The 21,021-nt window shown below is 41.9% G+C and overlaps 1 protein-coding gene across 2 annotated transcripts; it reads right to left on the minus strand.

The window, feature by feature from the left end:
* Positions 1–2,205: 2,205 nt before the first annotated feature.
* LOC132765215 (zinc finger protein RFP-like) lies at positions 2,206–18,387 on the minus strand. 2 transcript variants are annotated; one of them, XM_060759444.2, is made up of 8 exons: positions 17,902–18,387; positions 13,629–13,724; positions 12,319–12,549; positions 10,555–10,577; positions 9,003–9,118; positions 7,346–7,399; positions 6,744–6,770; positions 2,206–3,184 (listed from the first exon to the last, which is right to left on the minus strand). In XM_060759444.2, exons 1-8 carry the CDS (start codon positions 18,316–18,318, stop codon positions 2,691–2,693), a joined length of 1,458 nt encoding a protein of 485 aa, XP_060615427.2. In that variant the 5' UTR covers positions 18,319–18,387; the 3' UTR covers positions 2,206–2,690. The 2 variants fall into 2 exon arrangements, with proteins under 2 accessions (XP_060615427.2, XP_060615428.2); XM_060759445.2 differs by lacking the exon at positions 6,744–6,770.
* Positions 18,388–21,021: the final 2,634 nt, after the last annotated feature.

Genomic DNA, 21,021 nt, shown 5'->3' on the forward strand with positions numbered 1-21,021 from the left:
TGTGCATTGGCATATCTTCGTACTTAACAGTTCAAAGGGATGCCTAGGCGTATCAGTCTAACAGCTGAGAAACCTAATTGCTTTGCATGAATACTAGTGGATATTTACCACTAAGGAGAAGGTTGACACAAGTGAGTTTTTCACTCTTCTCAGAAAGATCATACTTTACAAAAGGTTATGATCTCTAACAAGGTCGTGCCTTTCCAAAACATGCCTGGTTTTCCTAAATGGGTGCCATTTTTCAAAATTAATCACATGACTCTGCCAGCAGTTAGCCCTATGAGCCTGCCGGTTCCTCGTGTTACTCTTTTTTTCCAAATTCCTTTGTCCTAATCCACAGATGCAATAAATCAGCCCTTGCAAGTGGTGCACATTGCAAGTGGACCACTGCCTCAGCACTGTAAGAGGGTTTCATGAGACTAGTTGCTCTCATTGCAACAGTTTAGTAATGGTGAGGCCGCAGACCATATTTTAGTTCTTGGGGATCATGGAGGGGAAAGGCTGACTACCCATGAAAAGCACCATGGCAAGTCTCCTAACTGCTGCTTCTTCTTTTCCTCCCTCCCCCTGAGCAGAGCCATTGCATGTGGCACTGGAAGCGGAGGTGTCTTGGTGTCTTTGTTTTTAGGCCTGTTTCTGGGGTTATTTGGGGTACTGATTCGGAAAATTGCATTGGATAGAACACATCAGCTCTAGATGATTAAATGTGATTTTCTGTGGGCGAGCAGATGGTGACTACTGGATGGCATATGTTCTGTATCAGAAACTAGAGCTGATATGGTCTATCCAACAGGCTTACTTGATTTAAAAAATGATTCAAAACTCGTTTCGGATGTAGGAGGCACTGGTGGTTCGATTCTAAAGTCACTTCCAAATTTTTACGAGTCGGAATTTTTTGAAACTTCCAAATCGATTCGTTAATGGTGAATGTGATTGCACAATATGTGGAAAACAGCACTGGCACTGGGGAATTAGTGACACTTGACCCCTTTAATTGCCATGACTCAGTGCTATGGAATTGTGGGAGCTGTAGTTTGGAGGCACCAGCACTCTTGGCAGAGGCTTGTAGAACTATAACTCCTGTGATTCCAAAGCACTGAGCAATGCCAGTTAAAATTGTGTCAACCTGCAATGATTCTACACTGTAGATGCATTCTGAAAATTGTTCCCAGTTTGCCTAGCCAGGCTCAGGGTCCTTCTACACAGCCCTATATATATATCCCAGAATATCAAGGCAGAAAATCCCACAATATTTGCTTTGAACTGGTTTATCTGCATCCATATTCTGATAACGTGGGATTTTCTGTCTTGGTATTCTGGAATATAGGGCTGTGTGGAAGGGCCCTCAGCTCATTCCTTGCTTTAGTTTTTCTTATGCTTTTCCTGCAACTTTAGCTACCTATATATATGTACTCTTCCTTGATGATTTGTCCTTCCTTCTGTTCTTTTTTATTCCCACTTTCTCCTTGAATTTGATGCCCAGCCACAAGGCTTTTAGCTTCAGCTAAGATTATTAGGGGATGGCATTTTCAAATCAAATTTTGCCATAGTCACTGCTGCATGTTTTTATGTTGAATGTTTTTATGTTGAATGTTTTATGTTAAATGTTTTTATATTGAATGTTTTATACTATGTAGAAGTTATTTTAAATTGTAAGTCGCTCGGAGCACCTTGGTGGAGAGCGACTAATTAAGAAATAAAGTGATGATGATGATGATTTTCTCTGGGCTCTTCCACACAGCCCTATATCCCAGAATATCAAGGCAGAAAATCCCACAATGTCTGCCTTGAACTGGATTATCTGAGTCCACACTCAGATACTGTGGGGTTTTCTGCCTTGATACTCTTGGATATAGGGCTGTGTGGAAGAAAGGAGATTCCATCTGAACATTAGGAAGAACTTCCTGACTGTGAGAACTGTTCAACAGTGGAACTCTCTGCCCCGGAGTGTGGTGGATGCTCCTTCTTTGGAAGCTTTGAAACAGAGGCTGGATGGCCATCTGTCAGGGAGTGCTTTGAACGCCATTTTCCTGCTTCTTGGCAGGCGGTTGGACTGCATGGCCCATGAGGTCTCTTCCAACTCTATGATTCTATGAAGAGCTCTCTATCTTCCTGTCTGCTTTCCTTTTGTCCTTCTGATGGCAGGTGAAGATATTTTTGTGCAGATAGGCCTTTGAGATTTAAAATATGAAACAGCAGTCTGTGCAGAGTGGTGTGACATGTTTATGAACTTTTATTAGTAATTATACAGTATATTGAATTAGTTTTCAGGAGCATTTTAACAATACTATTCAACTTGCAAAACCAAACGTTAATATCTTGTTTGCAATTATATTAAAACATTGCAACTGTTACAAGTATAAGTATACACACATCATTCTCTTTATTGCAAAAGAGCAGTTATATTTATTCCTCTTTTGGTTCCTTTCTTTCCAAACCTAGTGGAGGGCCCTGTGTCTTTAAAAACATAATGAGACAAAAATTTAAAGAAACAGAAGAAAAGAACCTGTAACCAAAAGGGTATCTTAACCTCTTCTTTGCATTTTTTTTTCAGACAAAAGATTCTAGTCCTCAAGATCAAGAAATGGAAGCTCTTCCCTTGCTTTTGGTTTGGGCCCCAGGGTGCTCCAGAGAAAGCCTTGGAGAGCCCTTTGATGGGACTGTGGATGAAGGCTGGTTCACCCCAACAATTAGCACTTCAAGGTTCCCTCCTCGGGTATGGAGAAAAAGGGTCGGATTTCCTCACCAGAGAATGATATTGAAGTAAAAGCATAGATTAAATCATTAACACTGTCATCAAAAAAATCCACCTGACCCGCTTCATAATTCAGGACCACACGTAACTTACGGATATTCCTTATTAAATCAAAAGAGCCTACTTTAGGGAAAATGCAAACTTCATAATCATAGTTATATGATTTTACCCCTACAGCCCAGATTGAGTTGTCTGTGTCTGGGTTAATATTTTCCTTCTTTCTGACAGAATCTCTTGCGATCCCAACAGCCCATTGCTTTGAGGAAACTTCTATTTGCCAACAATGTCTTCCGGAAGTGAATCTCTCACGGCCCAACACAAAGGCCTCCTGACAAAACATATCCACATATCTTAACATTCTCACATTCTTCAGGTCCTGAGACAGAATAAGCCTGGAACATGCTGTCTCTGGGTCCAGAGTCACATTCACTACAAAGGAAAAGGGAATGATAAATATTCATTTTATTTATTTACAGTATTTACATTACGCCCTTCTCTTTTTTTAAATAAAAATAATAAAACATATTCTGCCCTTCTGACCCCACAGGGGACTCAGGGCGGATCACAATGCACACAGACATGGCAAACATTCAATGCCATACACACACAACATATATAGACGGAGATACAGAGGCTATTTAACTTTCCAGCTTCATGAGGGTATGCTTTTTGAATTCCAGCCACCGGGGGAGCTGTCGCTTCACCATCCACTTGTGACACCAATGGAGTATTTCCTCAATCTTTTGCAGCTGCTGGAGAGTTTTTTTATGGCATCGTAAATTAGTTAAATTAGCGCCTCCCCACATAAGCGCAGCTGTCTTTCAGGCCGTAAAGGCCGACAGCAAGCTAGACAAATGGCCAGAAGCTCACTCCAACCCAGGCTGCCTTCGAACTCATGACCTCTTGATCAGTCGTGATTTTAATGCAGCTGACTCCCAACCAGCTGCACCACAACCTAGTCCACCTACCACATTCATTGGTTTCCCTCTCATAAGTGTGGATGATTCATGGATTAGCTGAATATAATCAGTCTTGGAATCCGTAGGTCACCTTGTGCTATTATTTGGCTTACCTATAGCAGAAGTGTAACACAGAATTGTGCTGAAGGACCTAGAGATTCCTAAAAAGAACATTTATTTAGGAATCTATACATCCTCCAGTGTGATTCTATGGCCCACTTCCAACAGAAGTAGAGCCACATTTGCAGTAGAGGACCCATAGATCCCTATGTGAAAGAAGTAGAATTTGTAAGCTTTGCTCTTATTCATATTTGCCCCTTTTCACAAGTGTCTTGCACTCCTAACTCTCATGAAAGCAGAGGGCTGACAGTATAAGATAAGGCTGTATATGAATCCCTACAGGGTCCAACCATGGACCTTTCTAGCCCAGCATTATAGGAGAAGGCTGTGGGGAATCCAGAGGCAGGAAATGGGTGCAACAACATCCTCCCAATAGATACTTCTGTGGTAAAAGATCCATTCCCTCCTTGCCATTCAACAATTTGACATTTAATTTCTTTACAAGTCACCCCTAAACCAAGGCCATTTGTGACCATATAAAAATGCAGCACTTTTATGATCCCTAAGGAATGGCACTGTTCCCATGCATCTAGTGTTCAAATACAGTTGAACCTCCACATTTGAGAATTTCAATTTTGCAGATTTGATTAATATGTTCTGTCTAGTAATTTCTGGTGCCAAACTACATTCATTCTAAAGTGTAATAGAACTGACATTCCATTTTCAAACTGCTCTGCATACTTTATGTCTGCTTCAAGTACATTGTTACTTGCTTCTACTTAGGCATGTAATGGATGAAGGAAAAGGCAATTTCGAATTACACATTTCACTTCCACATCACGCAAACTCTCATCTGTAGGCCAGACCTCCTCCACCCTTCCCAGATCATTGTAACTATCTTCTTTAATCTGAAAAACTGGACAAAGAACTGAAGGCTTTTCTTTAGCCATGTCCAAGAGAGACTGTCACTACTTTCCCAGATCATTCCTCTGTGCCTGCTCCAAATTTAGAACTCCTTTCTCAGATGGATCATCTACACTTCCCAAAATCTGGTCCTACAAATATTTTCAGCTTCAATCCCAGAAGCCTCAGCTGCTTTGGCCAATAATCACTGATTCTGGGAGCTGAAGCCCAAAATACATGGAAGACCAGAGTTTGGGCAACACTCACTGAGGTTTGAAACCACTTTAACTAACATGGCTAAATGATATGGAATTGTGGGAGTTGTAGTTTTATGTGTTATTTTCTGCAAAAATTCTGGTAATTCATCAAACGACAACTCCCATGATTCCATAGCCTTGTACCATGGCGGTGTTGTCAAGGTGCATTAATTCTACAGTACAGATGCACCTAGAGAGGCTAGACAAGCATTGACCTTACTGTCTTTCTGCAAGTATTATATGATATGTAAGGGTTATAGGGTAAGTGCAGTGTGTGGTGTGTAGCAGTCTTAATTTTAATAAAGTGCTTCTGGGACTTGGTATTGGAGATTCTTAATCTGAGAAGGCACATCGGAACAGCCAGGTCTTCACGTTCTTTCTGAAGACTGCCAATGTGGGGGCCTGCCTAAGATCTTTTGGGAGAACGTTCCAGAGTCGGGGGCCACCACAGAAAAGGCCCTGTCTCGAGTCCCCACCAAGCGTGCTTGCGACGCAGGCGGGATCACCAGCAGGGCCTCTCCAGATGACCGAAGTGAACGCGTGGGTTCGTAGACGGAGATGCGGTCACGCAGGTAGGGTGGTCCCAAACCGTTCAGGGCTTTGTAGGTAAGCACCTGCACCTTAAATTGGACTCGGAAGATAAACGGCAGCCAGTGAAGCTCCTTAAACAGGAGGGTTGACCTCTCTCTGTAAGGAGCGCCAGTTAACATCCTGGCTGCTGCCCGTTGGACCAGTTGGAATTTCCGAGCCGTTTTCAAGGGCAGCCCCACGTAGAGCGCATTGCAGTAGTCCAATCTAGAGGTGACCAAGGCATGGACCACCCTGGCCAGATCAGTCTTCGCGAGGTATGGTCGCAGCTGGCGCACGAGTCTCAATTGTGCAAAAGCCTTCCCGGACACTGCCGACGCCTGAGCCTCAAGCGTGAGCGATAAATCCAAGAGGACTCCCAAGCTGCGAACCTGTGGCTTCAGGGGGAGTGTAACCCCGTCCAACACAGGTAGCCACCCTATACCCCGATTCGGTTTGCGATCGACCAGGAGGACCTCTGTCTTGTCGGGATTGATCTTCAGCTTGTTCCTCCTCATCCAGATCGAAACAGCGGCCGGGCACTTGTCCAGCACCCGAGAGGCCTCCTTGGAATTAGGTGGGCAAGAGTAGTAGAGTTGTGTGTCATCTGCGTAGAGATGGCACCCAACTCCAAAACTCTGGATGACCTCTCCCAGCGGTTTCATGTAGATGTTAAAAAGCATGGGTGACAGAATAGAGCCTTGCGGGACCCCACAGGTCAAAGGCCAGGGGTCCGAGCAGGCGTTTCCCAGCTTCACCATCTGGGTTCGTCCCTCCAGGAAGGACCGGATCCACGACAAAACCGTGCCCCCGAGACCCATCCCAGAGAGACGACCCAGAAGGATACCATGATTGATGGTATCGAAAGCCGCTGAGATGTCCAAGAGAACCAACAGAGTCACACTCCCCCTGTCCAGCTCTTTGCGGAGGTCATCCACCAAGGCGACCAAGGCTGTCTCGGTACCATGACCAGGCCTGAAACCAGACCGTGACTGATCTAGGTAGTTGATGCAAGTAGAATCTTTTTTATTCTAGAAGCCCTTTGAAAATTTAATAGAAGGGGAGGTGGACCATTTATAATGCGCTGGACTTTTATTTGTTGTTACTATTTGTACAAATATAGATTTTAAACTGGTTTAATCTTTGTTGCTAATTTAACTATGCTTGTGGCTAATTTAGTTGAGTTTCAAATAAGGGAAAGGAACTATTATTTGTATTACTGTTATTATTGCACGTACTTACCTCTGTTTGGGGCTTTGCTGAGCAAATGTGTTAGGAGGGAAAGGTGATAATTATAATTTGATAATTTGACCAATTTACTAATACAATGAGAAAAACATTTTGAAAACACATACAATGCTTTTTTTAAACTCCTAAAAGCAATCTAGGGACAGCTCGAACATGATCCTCTGTTAGTACCCTCCCTGGTTGTTCTGTAGTCTGCCTGAATCCCCTCAGGGAGATAGAATGGAATATAAGTAAAGTATATTATTATTAAAATATATTACCCTTCACTCTCATAAATGTGGAGGACTGACTGATACCTGTCTCCTATATTCCTTCCTAATTGTACACTTTACGTCAGTCTGCTCCTTCTTTGGTTTTTTTTTTACTTTTTGTAAGGCACCTTGAGGTTTCTACTGCAAAAAAGAAACAGAAACCTTCCTTAGACCTCAGGTATAACATTAAGTCATTTAATTATAAAATCTTTATGTATTAAGCTCAGCATTATAACCAGGATTATCGTGAAATTATGATTTCCATAATTCACCTTCCAGGATCAGCAGACAAACCTCTCCAATGTCTTAATTCAGGCAAGTTCTCTTCTTGTCTTAGAGCATTACCTGTGTTGATGGTTTGCTCCCAAACAGCCTTGATCAGAGTTTCCTCCAGACTTTCTATTACACAGAGAAGAGAAGAAAGGAAACAATGACTGCAGTCATTTTCTGGACACAAACAAACTTTCAGAACTGACACAAAATTCCTCTTATAAATTCAGACCAAATTATTCATAATCGAATTATTAAAAAATTAAAACATTATAAAAACAGTTAAAGAATGAAACAAAATTGTGAACTAAATCATTTAAAAACATTTCCTTTTAATTAGCAAAGGAAAAGATAGCAGTATTGAATATTTATACTCCACATTTTTTTCATAAAAGAAATACCCATGTGGTATAGATGGACCTTATTTGAGGTGTATGCATCATCACAGTTTCTACTATTTCACAGTGACAGTTTACTATTTATATTGTTACTAAAAAGGCATCATTTTTTGAAGTTTGGTAATATTACTTTGGTAATGTCTAACACTATTTATTAGAAAAAAGCCAATCTTTCCCTTTGTTTGTTATAAATGCACCCATTAGAAAATGCAAAAGGAAGTCGGTGAACTACAATTCCCAAAATTGTGGGTCAACCCTTCCCAAACCCTGCCATTATTCAAAGTTAGCCATGTTGGGTCTGTATGTCAAGTTTGGTCCAAATCCGCCATCAGCTGGGTTCAGTATTCTCTGGGTGCAGGTGAACTACAACTCCCAGATTCTCAAGGCAATTACCCCCAAACAATCCAATCCAACTCCCTTCATCAGGGCAGGAAAATGTAATCAAAGTCCTTCTGACAAAGAGCCATCTGACCACAGATAGATAGATAGATAGATAGATAGATAGATAGATATGATTCACACACAGAGATATAGTATCATAGATTTGAAAGGGACCCTTAAAGAAGGAGAATAATATGTTGCATGTTCCAGGGTGTGCAAGCCAGGCACTCTCCACATCAACACTGACAAAGAAACAGCAAGAAATACTGTTTACCCACAAGCATAAAGAAATTACATATATTAGAAACTTTCTCATTACTTTATTTTCCAGATCACCAGACTGGGCCACAGCAACGCGTGGCAGGGGGCTGCTAGTAATGTATAAATATTAAAATAAATAGAGTATCCTTACATCACGGTTTTTCACTTGTTGCGGGAGGTCCTGGAACCTAACCCCAGCAATAAGTGAAGGAACATTGTATAGCCTGTTTTTGGAGCCCAGAAGCTGTCTGTGTAAGTGGACACCTCTGCCACATACACATAGACACACATTTTCACTTTTATTATGTGGCTAGATAGATAGATAGATAGATAGATAGATAGATAACCTACTCAAGTTCCACAAGATCCAGAATGGAACATCAAAATTATGCTGCAGAGAATTATTATTATTATTATTATTATTATTATTAGTAGTAGTAGTAGTATTTTTATCCCACTTTTTCTCTCTCACAAGAGACTTAAAGCAGTTAACACTAAAAACCATAAAAATTAAATCCTAAAGCATACAAAAGTTAAAATAGAATTAAACACTAGGCTTCTTAAAAATATACAACTGAAACCATTCAAAGAATTTAAAAACCTGTCAAAAAACATAATACACAGCATGCCCTGACTCAATCTTAAAAACTTTCTTTGTTACGCTTTTGGATAAATTATACCATTCTTTGTACCTTTGTAGGACTCTGAGGCTTTTTGTAAAGCAGAGATCTTCTGAGAGGTAATTTTGAGTCTCTCATTCAAATCTGGAGAAACATCTGGCACATATCCTCCTAAATTCTTCTCACATCTGGAAGTGAACATGGTCAAGTTTAAGGAAAATTAACTGAACGTCAGTTTCCATCAATCTTCTGGCAATACTGGATGTTAGACAAGGGTAAATTCTGGAATGATGCCCCAATCTGCCATTTCACAGCTTGAGGCCTCTTGAATAAATATCTTATTTATTTATTTCAAATGTTAGTTGCCCATCTATTGCTTAGCTTTCATGGTGACTTACAAGAAAAATGAAAATAAACTCCAAAGCTCTAGTGGAAGTAGAAAAACTAGAATAGAAAAAAGAAATGAGAAACAGCAAGCAACTTAAGAGATAAAGGAAGTAGGTATCACCTGAAGACCTTAAAATACTCAAGAAAAAAATGGCTAAAATGCATCATAGCAGCAAAAATATAAGTATTCCTGAGCAAATAAACAAGTTTTTCCCTGGCATCAAAAAGATAAGAAAGGAATGAGACAGATTTTATCAATTTCTGCTCATTTTGAGAAAAAAGGTAAAGTTTTCCCTGACATTAGGTCCAGTCGTGTCCGACTTCGGGGGTTGGTGCTCATGTCCATTTCTAAGCCAAAGAGCTGGAGTTGTCCTTCCTGCTGAAGCGGTACCTATTGTTCTACTCACATTTGCATAAAAGCGGGAGATCATGTCCCCCCCCCCCCCCCCCCCCAATTCAAACCTGCGATGTTTTGATCAGCAAGTTCAGCAGCTCAAGTGCCACTGGGGGCTCCACAAAAAAAAGCAACATCTCAAATACTTGGCATGGGAAAAGCAAAATTGACTGGCCGTCTGTATTCTCCTATTTCACAGCAGGTTTTTGGCTTCTGTTTGTTCGAACAGGATGAACATATAAGAAAAGACTGGGGGGAAGGGCTTTCTGGTGCAGATTCAAGGTTGCATCCCACTGTGTAATTGTCACTTGAAGGCACATCCACATTGTAGAATTATTGCCGTTTGATTCTGTATAAGGTAACCTTTATAAGACATAAAGAATGTGATTTCTAATGACAAATGCAACTGTCATCAAAATATAAAAAAATCTTATCTTTTCCCAGAAAACTACGTAATATTATATTCAGACTGTGATGGGATATGTACCAGGGCCACACAAGACAACAAACTGAAAAGGGCCCAGGACAAAGAGCTAGGCTTCGATCTTCCATTGTTGGGGTGCCATCAGTGTTGGTAGCGACATAGCCAGTGGTTTTGCATAATTTAAACATGGAAAGCCTACATAAGAAATGGAAAGGCTAGTTTGTGTTTTGGGTGAGTTAGCAGATGGTGCACAGGTAAAAGATATGTAGTTAAAAACAACTAGACAGCATCAAGTTGGGACATTCATTAGGCATGAAAAGTACGGAAGGAAACTTTCCAAATACACTCCAATGGGACTGAACTTCTCCCACTGAAATAGGTAAAATCAAAAGTGACTAGACAAACAGTCATATCCATACCTGATCAAGGAATTTTTTATGTCCTAAAAGGGAACAAGAGAATAATTAGGTCATTCACAGACTGAATAAACACAGTTTTGGTCTCATCTGAGGATCTGTCTACATAGGCTCAAAACCCCACAGTTGGCGTGTTAAGTCAATCCTGGAGATCTTCGGAGCAAACCTGCATTTTGGGAACAACTTTGAGAGCAAGACTGAGTTGGATGCAAATTAATCCACAGTCCATTTTTTCTGCTGCCACCAATCAATTTCCTCGTGTCCATCCCTCTCTTTCTCCCTGGTTGTGTTAGCACAAGATGCTCATGGTAGTCAGCAAGAGAGTTTTGTGGCCATCTGGTGAGGGCAATAAGGTGACATTTTGGCCCAAATGAACCATGTAGACTCCAACCCATCACTGCTGCAGGTTGATATCATTTGCAACAGTGGTGTCAAACTTGTGGCGTCAAACTTCCAAGTGTTTTGGACTTCAACTCCCTGAATTCCTGGCCATTGGACAAGCTGGTTGGGCTTCTGGGAGTTGGAGGCCCAAACATCTGAATGGCCATAAGTTTGACACCTCTGAGTCTGAACCATTTCTGCTTTGGGCTGGCCTCACAATAAGCAGCAAGTGGAAATGAGTCCTTGGCTGGTTACTTGTTAGTTGGACAGTATATCACCTATATATTATCTTAAAATTTCTTTTGAATCATAGCAAAGTAAATTTGAAACCTTTTCTCCACATTGTGGAATTTAGCGATTAGTGCATGAAGAATAAATGGAGCCAGGAATTTACTTTGGCTTTGATTAAAATAAATATCCTATTTACTTATGTATAAGTCTAGACACTTTAGTTAAAACATAAACCCAAAAAGCTTGGCTCAACTTGTCTGTGGGTCATTGCGAATACTGTACTTTAACTCGTATATTAAAAGGACTATCTCCTTTTCTGAGTAGAAGGGAAAAGGGGGCAATTTACTCCATTCCTGGAGACACTAAAAGAAGCTCCAATTCTCTTTATTCTCTCCACCATGGTGATGCTTCTGGTCTTTTTGAATACTGAACTGGGAAATGATGGTTGTGGCCAAGGGTGGATGATTTATCCGTGGTTCATATCAAGATCCGTAATTTTGGCACCAAAACCTGACCTCAATTTATACAGGAGCATATAAGGTATTCTTTTAACAAAAGAGAAAAGGGTTTCCAAGGGTTTATGTAATATCAAAGTAAGTTTGAAACCTTTTCTCCACATTGTGGAGTTTAGTGATAAGTACACAAAGAATAAATGGAGCTGGAAATTTATGCTGGCTTTAATTAAAATAAATATCCTATACCCATGTATAAGTCTACACATTTAGTCAAAACATCAACCCACAAGGTTTGCACTGATCCACGGACAACTCCACTTGTTCATGGATCATTGCAAACAATGTACCTTAACTCATATTTAAAAAGGACCATCTCCTTTTCTGAGTAGAAGGGCAAAATGGGCCACCATATGCTGATTCTAGCCTTTTTGTACCTGAACTGGGAAATGATGGTGGTGGCCAATGGTGGTTGGCCCCTCAAGTTGGCAGTGGGGCTTTCCCCTCTGTTCAGAATGACCCTTGACTTATCAATGGTTCATGTCAAGATCTGTAATTGTGGCCCCAAAACCTGTCTTCGATATATACATGGGCATATAAGGTATTCCTTTCACTCCCTTCTTGGCTAAAGAGAAAAGATTTTCCAATGATTTATTTAATTTCGAGACCTAGAAGGAATCTGTGTTTGCTGATCAAACCTCACCTGCAGGAAGTTGCTGACTGGCTGCAGACACTTCTCTTCCATCTCTGTGATCAGCAAACTGAGTTGGGAAATCTCTTTAGCGAGTTTGGCAAGGGTCTTGTCTTGTCTTTTCTCCATCTCTTTCTCCAGGTCTTCCAGCTGAGCTAAGCAGAAATGCTGTTTCTCCTCAAGGAATCTCTGCATTCCCTCAAAGAGAGATTTGATCTTCATCTTCTCAAGGTCTAACTGTGTCTGAGGAAAAATATATCCAGAGTAAAAGAAGGGCTGCAGTAGAAGGGTGCATCTAATAAAATTTAACACTATTTTAAGTGCCATGGCTCAATACTATGAAATTTTGGGAGCTGCAGTTTCCATTTTAATGGACTGCTCAGAAAAGTCTGGACACAGCTAGGGTATTATTATTATTATTATTATTATTATTATTATCTTTATTTGTACCCCGCTAGCATCTCCCGAAGGACTCGATGCGGCTTACAAAGGCCAAGGCCTCAAACACAACATAACAATACAACACCTAGAGCAAATTAAAAACAGGGTACAGGATTAAAAGTGCTGATGTGACAGGTGATATGTAAGGGTTATAGGGTAAGTGCAGTGTGCGGTGTGTAGCAGTCTTAATTTTAATAAAGTGCTTCTGGGACTTGTTATTGGAGTTTTCCTATTCTGGAAAGGCACATCGGAACAGCCAGGTCTTCAAGTTCTTTCTGAAGACTGCCAATGTAGGGGCCTGTCTAAGATCTTTTGGGAGGGTGTTCCAGAGTCGGGGGGCCACCACAGAAAAGGCCCTGTCTTGCGTCCCCACCAAACGTGCCTGCAACGCAGGCGGAATCACGAGCAGGGCCTCTCCGGATGAACAAAGTGAGCGTGTGGGTTCATAAACGGAGATGCGGTCACGCAGGTAGGATGGTCCCAAACCGTTTGGGGCTTTGTAGGTAAGCACCTGCACCTTAAATTGGGCTCAGAAAATAAAGGGCAGCCAGTGGAGCTCCTTGAACAGGAGAGTTGACCTCTCTCTGTAAGGGGCCCCAGTTAACATCCTGGCTGCTGCTCGTTGGACCAGTCGGAATTTCCGATACTTTTTGAGTGCTACCTAGAGTAGGAAAACCAACCACAATCTGTACAAGGTTCCACCTGAAACCTTCAAACATGGAACAATCAGCTTGCATGTTTGATAAAAACTTAAGCTGTAACAGAACCTCCTGAAGGATGTTAAATCTAAGAAAAAGCATTCCTCATTGAAGGAGTTGATTAAGTGGCTGCCCCTTAATAAACACAGCCTCGCCACATCAGCCCCAAAAGCAACTGTCTACCTGACAGTCTTTCCTTCTTAGTTCTTGAACATATTGCTGGTCCTTAAACTCTTCCTTCTTCTTCCTTAGAGATTCCAGGAGGAGCTTGGTTTTTTCCTATAAAATAGAAAAAAAAATGTATGCTTTCTTATGAGCCCAGTCAGTGGAGTTAAGTGGAGAACATACAGCCAATTAATCAATGTGCAAAGGGTTCAGAGTGGTCCATCTGAATTATTAGTCATTTTTGAATGAAGAGCATGGGACCTAGGTTGGCCCTAAGCATAAACATATCACATTTGTGGGTTTGACTTTTGTGGATTTTGATTATTTGTAGGTGCAATACAAATGTTGTTTCATTTTCTGATAATAGGGTAGCTCTAGAGGACATAGAGATTCTTCAAGAGATGTTTTTAGTTTTAAAAAAACCCAGCAGTTTTTAATTCAGTTTCCCACATTTTTAGAGAGATCTTGCATCTCTCAACATAGCAAATATGGAGAGCTGACTGTGTGTGTGTGTGTGTGTAGTTTTTGGATACGAGGGTTATCAGGAAAGTAAGATTACAAGGCACGGAGCTCTCATGGGGAATTTTTGTGGGAGAGGTTGGTATCACTGTCATGTTGTGGGAAACCAGCGGAAGTGAACGAGAAGTGCAACTCATTGGTAGCTCATTGACTGGCATTGCGGTGAAGGTTAGAGATGAGCGTCCTCATTCTGTTTCCTGCCAAGTGCGAAGTTCGCGCTATACGAGGGATATCCGGAAAGTAAGGTTACGGGATTTTTAAAAAATACAACAAATGAATATATTTTAATAAAACGTACATGGATTGTAACATAGACGTTACATTATTTTCCCACATAATCACCATTCAGTTCAATACATTTTGTCATCCGTGGGACGGGTTTTTTTTTTTAAATATTCTTTATTGAAATTTTCATAGAAAATAAAATAAAATAATATATAAGAGAGAAAAAGGGAAAAGGGAAATGAGAAAAAAAAAGCAAGGAAATTAAAAGTTGATCTTCGGAAAATCTTATCAGTCTTTTTGTAGTTTGTGTTGTTGTTTTTCTTCTTTCCCTCTTTTTGACGTACTTCAGTCTATTTTTATATTTCTTAGATTACTATTTCTTCTTTCTTCTTTTTTAGATATTCTGTAACTTCACTCCAGTCCGTTTCTTTCCTTTTCGTTTCTTTGTTCTTTAGCAGTAGAAAGGTTAACTTGTCTAGGTTCCTAATATCCAGCATTTTAGTTACCCAATCATTTGTCCCCGGGATTTTTTCTTGTCTCCACACTTTGGCGTAGCACATTCTTGCTGCTGTCAAAGCCAAGAATAACATTTTATCCTTATTTTCCTCTAATTTTCTATCATACATCCCAAGTAGAAAGATCTCTGGTTTTAGTGGTAGCTGTATTTTCAGCATACTTTGAATTTCCTTGTGTATTTTCCTCCAAAAAATCTTCGCCTTATCACATGTCCACCATGTATGAAAGAAGGACCCTTCTTTACTCCTGCATTTCCAGCAGGCCATGCTGGTATTATCGTATATTCTGCCTAATTTTTTCGGAGTTAGGTACCATCTTTGCGACATTTTCACCCAATTTTCCCTAAGCTCTATTGCGTACGTATACTTTAATCTTTTTCTCCAAATTTCCTTCCACTCTTCTTTCCTGATGTTTCTTTGTATGTTTTCGCTCCATCTTCTCATGTAATTTTTCTCTTCCTTTTGTCCCAGGTGCCATTCTAGTAATTTTTTATATAGTTTTTTTATATAGTGGGACGGGTTTTTTGATGCCTGTGTTATAGAAGTCTCCCGCCACCTTTTTCAGCCGTGTCATCAGTTACAATGGATGGCCATCCACTACTGTCTTCATCATGAATTTCTGTCCATCCGCAACTGAAATTTCGTACCCATTTTGCCACATGCTGTCTTGATATTACGTCCTCTCCATAAACTGATACAATCTCACAATTAATCGCAGCGTTGTTCATGTCCTTAGTATTTAGGAAGCATATTGCAGCATGAAATTTACACTTGGGAGGGAAATGGAATGAGGACACTCATCTCTAACCTTCACCACAATGCCAGTCGATGAGCTACTGGCGACTGACACTGCTTATTCTCGTGTAGCCCAACCCCTGCCAGTGTCCTCCCCAAACACCATACTTTCCTGCCACCCAGGTGAAGGCTTTCATGCAGGGACCATTTCATCCTAGATCAGTGGTTCCCAATCTTCCTAATGCTGAGATCCCTTAATACAGTTCATGAGCCCCAACCAAAAATTATTTCAATTGCTTTTTTTTTTTTTTTGTCATGTCAGGAGCGACTTGAGAAACTGTAAGTCGCTTCTGGTGTGAGAGAATTGGCCATCTGCAAGGACGTTGCCCAGGGGACGCCGGGATGATTTGATGTTTTTATCATCCTTGTGGGAGGCTTCTCTCATGACCCTGCATGAGGAGCTAGAGCTGGTGGAGGGAGCTCATCTGCCTCTCCCCGGATTCGAACCTGTGACCTGTCGGTCTACAGTCCTGCCAGCGCAGGGGTTTAACCCACTGAGCCACCGGGGACTCCATTTTCATTTCAGTTGCTACTCATAACTGTAATTTTGCTACTGTTATGAGTCATAATGTAAATATCTGATATGCAGGATGTATTTTCACTCACTGTACCAAATTTGGCACAAATATCCCCTACACACCAGTGATCAAGTTGGGGGGGGGGGGATTTTGTCATTTGGGAGGTTGCTGGGATTTATAGTTCACTTACAATGAAACAGCATTCTGAACTCCACCCAACAATGGAATTGGGTCATACTTCCCACACAGAACGCCCAGGACAGGCGGACAGATCTTCAGCCTTCTCTGCCAAAGAGGTTCCCAAGACCATCAGAAATACGTATTTTCAGATGGTCTTTAGTGACCCCTCTCTCATGACTCCCCACCCAGGGATCCTGATCCCCAGGTTGAGAAACACTGATCTTGAGCATGCAAGACTGACTTTTTTTGTTGACCATTAGATCCCTTTAAGTGAACTACGATATATGAGGATATATGAGGATATATGAGGACCTCACCTCTGAGGATGCTTGCCATAGATGCAGGCGAAACGTCAGGAGAAATGCCTCTAGAACATGGCCATATAGCCCGAAAAAACCCACAAGAACTGTATGAGGATATATTTTAGGATTTTCTCAGATGGGGTTTTCTATGACTTTCCTCTGAGACAACATGACTCACACAACGCTGGATTTCGTGAGTAAGGATTCAAACCCTGGTCAACTCTAATTCTTATCCAACACTCACACTACTACACGAAACTGACTCTAATATTGCAATGGTTATTGCCATGTGCCTTCAAGTCTTTCTGACAACCCTGAAGAATTATTACATGGGATTTATTTATTTTTTTGCAAGATTTGTTCAGAGGAGAGTTGGCTCCTCTGAAGTCAAGAGAATGTGACATGCCTACGGTCACAAAGTGGGTTTCCATCTTCCAGTGAGTTCTTCAGAGTTGGCACACAACCACTCAGATTCCCAAGCAATATGGCCCAGGAGGGAAAGTTTCTGCTTCCTTTCTCCATACCTTGAAATATATACAGCAGTCTCTCGCTTATCCAACATAAACGGGGCCGGCAGAACGTTGGATAAACGAAAATGTTGGATAATAAGGAGGGATTAAGGAAAAGCCAATTAAACATCAAGTTACGTTATGATTTTACAAATTAAGCACCCAAACATCATGTTTTTCTATAAACCAACAGAAAAAGCAGTTCAATATACAGTAATGTTATATAGTAATTACTGTATTTACAAATTTAGCACCAAAACTTTGCAACGTATTGAAACAGCTGTGCATCCAGGCAGGAAGCAGACTCCTTTGCATAATACAGAATGCTGGATGAGCAAAGGTTGGATAAGCAAGACTATATATATAGACCCCCTGGTGGCGCAGCAGGTTAAACTGCTGAGCTGCTGAACTTGCTGACCGAAAGGTTGGTTTGAATCTAGGGATGGGATTCTGCCAACCTAGGAGTTTGAAAAACATGCAAATGTGAGTAGATCAATAGGTACCACTTCTGTAGGAAGGTAAGGGTGCTCCATGCTGTCATACTGCCCACGTGACCTTGGAGGTGTCCATGGACAATGCCGGCTCTTTTGCTTAGAAATAGAGATGAGCACCACCACCCCGAGTCGGACATGACTAGACTTAATGTCAAGGGAAACCTTTACCTTCATCCATGGCTGGAGTTAGGTGCCCGCCCGCCCCCCACCCCATATGTGGATGGGATTTCCAACCTTATACTCTTGGAAGGCTTCATCCAGGGGAATGACGTTGTGGCCTCGATGCTCCTTGGATCTGTCGCAGACCATGCAGATAGGGGCCTCGTCCTCCCTGCAGAAGAGCTTCAGGGGCTCCTGGTGCAGTTTGCAAGCCTCTCTCCTCCCTTCTTTCTTCCTTCCTCCTTCCTGGAGTTTCTGCACCAGTTCTGCCACGTTGGCCAGCTGCCTGTTGGGCCTGAAGGTCCTCTGGGGGATGCTTTCTCTGCATTGGGGGCAGGATGCCTCTGGGCCAGGCTCCCCCCAGCACTTGGCCAAGCAACTTCTGCAGAAATTGTGTCCACAATCTATGGTCACTGGGTCTTTGAAGAAGTCCAGGCAAAGGGGGCAAGTGGCTTCCTCGCAGAGCGCTTTGGCTGGACTCTCCCCTTCCATGGCTGCCTTTGTCTGAACCAGGAATGGAACAGGGCAGAGAAGTTTCGATTCTCAGTGCTGGGTGTTTGCTTTCCAAGAAGCAGAGGCGGAGCCTGGTGGAGGGGCAGCCCCAGAGCAACTGCTGGAAGGAGCCAGGAGACTAAAGGCACCAGATCCTGGCTGGACTTGGAAGCTAAGCAGGGACAGCCCAAGTTGATGCTTGGATGGGAGATCCACAAGGGATCCCTGATGCTGTGGGCTGCCTTTCAGAGGAAGGAACTCAAATAGCCACCCTTTGAGTATCTCTTGCCTGAGGAAACCCTATGAAACCCAAATGTCCCAATGCATCAAATTCCATCCATTCTTGGAAAATACAGAAATCAGGGTTGGCACTGGTTGGTGCTTCGATGGGAGACCAACAAGGAAAAGCTAGTGTTGTAGGCTGTATTTTAGAAAAAGGCACACAAAAGGACTCATCTGAGTACTCCTTGTCTAATTAGTGGGGTCTTTGGAGAGTTGTGGGAGTTGAAGCCCAAAACACCTGGAGGGCTGAAGTTTTCCCATGTCTGGTGCACCAAATCAAGTCTCATCTATTAAGCTAAGCAGGGTTAGTCCTGGTTGGTGTTTGGATGGGAGACCAACAGGAAAGAACAGATCAAAGCTGGAAGGAACTGAGCCTAAAGACACCAGACCACTTTAGGTTCCTTTTCAGATGAAGGAACTCAAATAACCAACTCTAAGCATTCATTTCTCAAGAAAACCCTGGGAAAGCCATGGGATCTGTCTAATTTTGAAAGCTAAGCAGAGAAAGCCCTGGTCGGTACTTGGATGCAAGACCACCCATGAAGACGAGGGTGTATTTCAGAGGGAACGTGAAAAGAAGCCATCTTTATAAATCCATGGGTTCTTCAAGGGCCTCAATGCAGCAATGCTGGCCTGATCTTAGAAGCTAGGCAGGATCAGTCCTGGCTGGTACTTGGGTGGGAAACCCCCAAGGAAGACCAGAACCAGAAGTGGCAACAGATCTTATATTTTTATTTTTGTCATGTCAGGAGAGACTTGAGAAACTGCAAGTTGCTTCTGGTGTGAGAGAATTGGCCATCTGCAAGGACGTTGCCCAGGGGACGCCTGGATGATTTGATGTTTTTATCATCCTTGTGGGAGTCTTCTCTCATGTCCCCGCATGAGGAGCTGGAGCTGATAGAGGGAGCTCATCTGCCTCTTCCTGGATTCGAACCTGCGACCTGTTGGTCTTCAGTCCTGCCGGCACAGGGATTTAACCCACTGCGCCACCAGGGGCTCCTAGATCCCATATGATCTTTGAAGACAAGTAGAATCAGCCCTGGCTGGTACTTGGATGGGAGGCCACTAGAAAGACCAGGTGCTGTAGGCTGTATTTCAGAGGAACTCAAAAACCCACCTCTGAATATTCCTTGCCCACAAAAACCCTGTGAAATTCCCAAATGCATCAAATCCTGTCTGCCAAGTTGTTTTCAACTCTGAAGCATTTGAAAACATATGTAAAAAGCACAACAGAGCAGGAAAGACTCTTGAGTGTCCACTGAAGTTTATCGATGCAACCTGATTTCTTCCTTTTTTTATAAATACTTTTTTTGGTAACAAATTTACAGTATCTTAATGAGAGAAAAGAGGGGACATAGGGGGGAAATGGGAATTGAAAGAGGGAAAACTATCGTGGATAGACTTCACAAATCTGTCGATGAATTTCTGCAGCAGGCAGGTTCCTTGCTGAAAAAAACCGTATCACTGAGCGAACCTCACATGCAGCTTTAAGAGTTGATAGTATTAAGAGTTGATAGTCTTAAACATTTTTAAAGCACAGAACAGAACTGTACAGGTTAGCTACAGAGCGGAAACTGAGCACAGTTGTTCCCGAGGCATGCCGGTACACGACGCACATGCTTGTTGCGGTATGCGCGCGAACTACTAGTGTCTACAACAAAACGGACCTTACTTAAAAAATATCCCTTGTATATGTACTCTTCCTTGATGGCTTGTCCGTCCCTTCTTGTCTTTTTTATTTCCACTTTCTCCTTGAATTTGATGCACAGCCACAAGGCTTTTAGCTTCAGCGAAGATCAATAAAAAGGTAAAGGTAGTCCCCTGACATTAAGTCCAGTCATGTCTGACTCTGGGGTGTGGTGCTCATCTCCATTTCTAAGCCGAAGAGCCAGCGTTGTCCGTAGACACCTCCAAGGTCATGTGGCCGGCATGACTGCATGGAGCGCCGTTACCTTCCCGCTGGAGCGGTACCTATTGATCTACTCACATTTGCATGTTTTCGAACTGCTAGGTTGGCAGAAGCTAGGTCTGACAGCTGAAGATCAATAGGGGATGGCATTTCCAAGTCTTTTTGTCATTTCTCCTTTGTCTTTCTTTCTTTCTGATGGTAGGTGAAGATACTTTTTTTTGTGCAGACAGGCCTTTGAGATTTAAATTATGAAACAGCAGTCTGTGCAGAGTGGTGTGCCATATTTATTAACTTTTATTAGTAATTATACAGTATATCAGAATTAGTTTTAAGGAGCATTTCAACAATAGTATTCCATGTGTAAAACCAAGTGGTAACATCTTGTTTTCGATTACTGTAAGCTGGGAGGAAGGTGGGATGAAGACCCCAGAAGTAAATATCTATAAAAACAAAAACAGACTAGAAAACAAAAGAGCAGTTACATTTTCTTCATCTTTGGTTCCCATTTTTTT

The sequence above is a fragment of the Anolis sagrei genome, chromosome 2 (assembly GCF_037176765.1).
Source record: "Anolis sagrei isolate rAnoSag1 chromosome 2, rAnoSag1.mat, whole genome shotgun sequence".
Taxonomy (NCBI): Eukaryota; Metazoa; Chordata; class Lepidosauria; order Squamata; family Dactyloidae; genus Anolis; species Anolis sagrei.

What these genes read in the sequence shown, in the direction of transcription:
- LOC132765215 (XM_060759444.2), bottom strand. Translation starts at nt 18,318, where the DNA reads ATGGAAGGGGAGAGTCCAGCCAAAGCGCTCTGCGAGGAAGCCACTTGC. An exon ending in AGCCTCAGAGTCCTACAAAG is followed by an intron (nt 7,400 to 9,002) that starts GTACAAAGAATG and finishes TCTGTGTAATAG; the next exon opens with AAAGTCTGGAGGAAACTCTG. An exon ending in GGAGCAAACCATCAACACAG is followed by an intron (nt 6,771 to 7,345) that starts GTAATGCTCTAA and finishes CCCTCCTAACAC; the next exon opens with ATTTGCTCAGCAAAGCCCCA.